The 3,336-nt window shown below is 39.7% G+C and overlaps 1 protein-coding gene across 1 annotated transcript; it reads right to left on the reverse strand.

Moving 5' to 3' along the window:
* Positions 1 to 655: 655 nt before the first annotated feature.
* LOC126601178 (uncharacterized) lies at positions 656 to 2,239 on the reverse strand. Its single transcript, XM_050267855.1, has 5 exons — positions 1,875 to 2,239; positions 1,666 to 1,716; positions 1,413 to 1,546; positions 1,216 to 1,307; positions 656 to 1,103 (listed from the first exon to the last, which is right to left on the reverse strand). Exons 1-5 carry the CDS (start codon positions 2,163 to 2,165, stop codon positions 1,084 to 1,086), a joined length of 588 nt encoding a protein of 195 aa, XP_050123812.1. The 5' UTR covers positions 2,166 to 2,239; the 3' UTR covers positions 656 to 1,083.
* Between the last annotated feature and the right edge of the window lie 1,097 nt (positions 2,240 to 3,336).

Here is a 3,336-nt window from a genome sequence, read left to right on the forward strand (position 1 = left end):
GCATCATACAATTTGGTTCAGGTCTTATGATTCCTAGATTATTCGTTCTCTTTAGTAAGTTGGTACCATTTCATATGTCAAATCTAGCAACCTCACTAAATTTGGTTATAGACATTTATTCAACTATATTTTCAATCTAGTTTTAGTTCGAGCCCTGGACATCCAAAACACTTCATAAGAGCATGCCTACAGTACCAACCATTAACCCGACGGACTTTCAAAGTGCTAAGACCTTTAACCTCAATTATTAAAAATGAACTACTCAAGCACTACAAAGCTATTACTAAAACACTACATATGCACTACAAATACATTAAACAACGGGCCTTCCAAAATCACACCCTTAGGTTTCGTTTTAAAGTTCACTCAAATGTATTGCGTCCAGTTATTTTCAAGTCCCTCTATCTATTTTTGTAGTGCATTCTTAAAAAATGAGATCATAACATTGCACAGTTTAGAATTTACAGCTAATTGATTCAGGCACAATTCTATATTCAGACTAAGGCCATACATTGTGATAGCGGGTTTCGCATCAAGCCACAACTGCCTAATGCCCAAAATTAATCAGCAATCAGAGCACAAAGTAAAAACAGATTATACCATTGCACATTTGAATTCAACAACTTTAATCAAGATGTAAAGTATTTGGGGGGAATTTATACCAAGGAGGAGATGTTATTTAGCAAGTAGAAGGCATTCCGAAGGTGTTCTCATACGAATCTACAAGATACTAGAAGAAACAGCACAAAGGAAGAAGCAAGTCAAAGGATGTTTCACTTGAAGGAACACTCTGACACACAAAATTCTCACAAGTCTTAAAAAATAACTTAAATTATCAAACTGAAAATTGAAAATATGAAAAGTTATGTACATTCGAAAAATTTTGATGTTTCTTGCTGCTGCTCACCATGAAGCTGTTGCATGTGTTGTGTTCTACCCTACCGCTTAGTTCGATTTGTAAAAAAGTTAAGTGCCAACCTAGAAAACCGGGTGAGAGCAAAAAACATTTGCCATAATGCACGACCCTTCACAATCCCCTCCCGTATGCCTCTTGCAGTTTTAGCTAAAACGGGCCCTGGCACCTCAGTTTTCTGACTTACTACCTGCACCCGTGCTAAGCAAGTAAAGATGAATTTTACATTCATTGCTCCAACACCCAATTGAAAACTCACGGTTAAATAACAACAAAATAACACTATAGAAAACATGGATAACCTGATGAAGCCATGTTTGTCAAGCCGCGCAACCTCTCCTCCGCCACACGAACAGCACGAGTGGAACTTCTAACGCCTTGTGTAATTTCATGGCTGCACCACAAACAAAACCGAATGAGTCAGCAGAGAATGTTATAATCCACAAGTAGACTTCATCATACGACAACGATATAAGAGCTTTGGAATAGCAATGCCAACCCAAGATCACTGAGCTCCATAGTGAGGTCACTAATCTCCATCCCGGATAAGCGAACAGCAGCCATCGTGTCGGGAAGCTCTTCCCTCATAACATCCATCAGCTTTTCAAGTGATTGAGCTGCCCTTTTGAAAGCCTTCAGAAACAACCACATTGCAAAATCACTTTACTACCAACGATCGCACAACAAAACATATCCAATTTTCCAATTTGCTAGTACTAATTAAAACCATCGAGTATTCAAAGATTACGAACCAGGAGGGTGGGGATTGCAGAGAAGAAGAGACATGTCGCCGAAACTGCTACCTATTAAAAACCGAAAAATTCAAATGTGATTCAATAAGAAAACCCATCAATTACTGCAAATTCAAGAACAAATCATTTTGCGTATGCAGATTAACCTGAATTCGAAGCGGAATTACGCTTCCAAAAGCATAAATATATGAACTTAGAGAGAGAGTTACCGCGCAAGCAACGACATTGAGGAAGAAAAGGCGGCGGTGGGTGAGGTTCCACTGAAGTGAAGACTGAGAAAGTGATGGAGATCCGACAGTTTCAGTGTAATGAGAAGAAAATGGCCGCCCAGATGCTTCTTTAACATACTGCGACTGGACGGACACTGAACTGAGCCGTCGAGGCGGTAGCCTGAGATGGTGGGGCAGACGGCGAGGGTTTATGTTGCCCGCAAAGCTCTGGTTTGCGTTCTGGTTAATCCTAGGTTTCCACGCCAGCTGTAATTTCACACCCACCAACATTGCTATTGCCTCTCGCTCTCCCCTCTCGCAATCTCCACCGGCACAGCAGGCTTCCCTCAGCAGAGCAAAAGCTTGTTTGTATGTAATTTCTGGTTAGGAAGAAGGGGCTTTTTGTCATTTCGTCTACGAGAGTTTCCTCTTGCGCTGTCTATTTGTGCCCAATTTTTGGATTGACTTTGGGCCTTAACGAACCAATTCTTCAGTCCAGATCGGCATTCACGACGAGCTCAATGTTTCTCAATTTTCTGTTGTCCGATCAAATGAATTGAAGAAGATTAATGGTCAAAAATAATAAAGGTGTGTGAGAAGTAAAAAATGGTGTGTGAATAGAACTATCCTTTATTTATTTTTTTTAAGAAAAAGTACGATATTCATTGATAAGGAATTCAAATACGTATAAACGTAGAGGATAAAGTGCAACTAACAGAGCCTCGATAAAAACCTTGTCGGAGATATCAACCTGGTCAAAGGAAAAAAGAGCGTCCCACACTTACATTTACATAACTATACTATCCTCGATTAAAAGATCAACAATTACATTCGAGGGTTCTTCAAACCACACCATTAGCTGTTCGATAGACAAGCCCACTCGTGCTAACCTGTCTTCTACTCTATTAGAGTGAAATTAATCAAAACATGCGGGAAAGACCTGAGAAAAGAACGGGCGTCGTTCACCACATGCCCCAAAGCTGATGTATCACTTCAAATCCCCACATGTAAGGCAGCGGTGACCATCTATGCATCACTTTTATACACCATATTGTCGACCTGCAGCTCCGCATTCCTTGCTGCCATAGCTGCTACAAAGGTTCTCTGGTGTAGGATTTATCTTATGGGATAAATAAATATCAAGGGATATTCTACCCATATGAGTATATTGACCTCCTAATTATCTATGTGATAATTAGATGAAAATCAAGAGATATTCATATTAGAGTATACTTTGGATTTTCATGGGTTTTTCAATCTTTGTACACTCTTCTCAACCACTATATAAGGAGACTTTGGAGAAGAGAGAAAGAATAAGAAACACAAGTTTTTCCATAGTTCAAATATTCTAGTTAGTCTTTAGAGCTATCACTTTCGGCTATAGGTCTTGGGAGGTGAAAACAAAGGGATAACTCGACATACAGTAGCCAATTCGACGACTTGCGAGGTTCTAGATGTGCAC

Source organism: Malus sylvestris, chromosome 15, assembly GCF_916048215.2.
Source record: "Malus sylvestris chromosome 15, drMalSylv7.2, whole genome shotgun sequence".
Lineage (NCBI taxonomy): Eukaryota > Viridiplantae > Streptophyta > Magnoliopsida > Rosales > Rosaceae > Malus > Malus sylvestris.

Coding starts and splice junctions, on each gene's coding strand:
- LOC126601178 (XM_050267855.1), bottom strand. CDS start 2,165: ATGTTGGTGGGTGTGAAATTACAGCTGGCGTGGAAACCTAGGATTAAC. Junction 1,547..1,665: donor CTGCAATCCCCACCCTCCTG/GTTCGTAATCTT, acceptor TTGTTTCTGAAG/GCTTTCAAAAGGGCAGCTCA. Junction 1,308..1,412: donor ATGGAGCTCAGTGATCTTGG/GTTGGCATTGCT, acceptor TTTGTGGTGCAG/CCATGAAATTACACAAGGCG.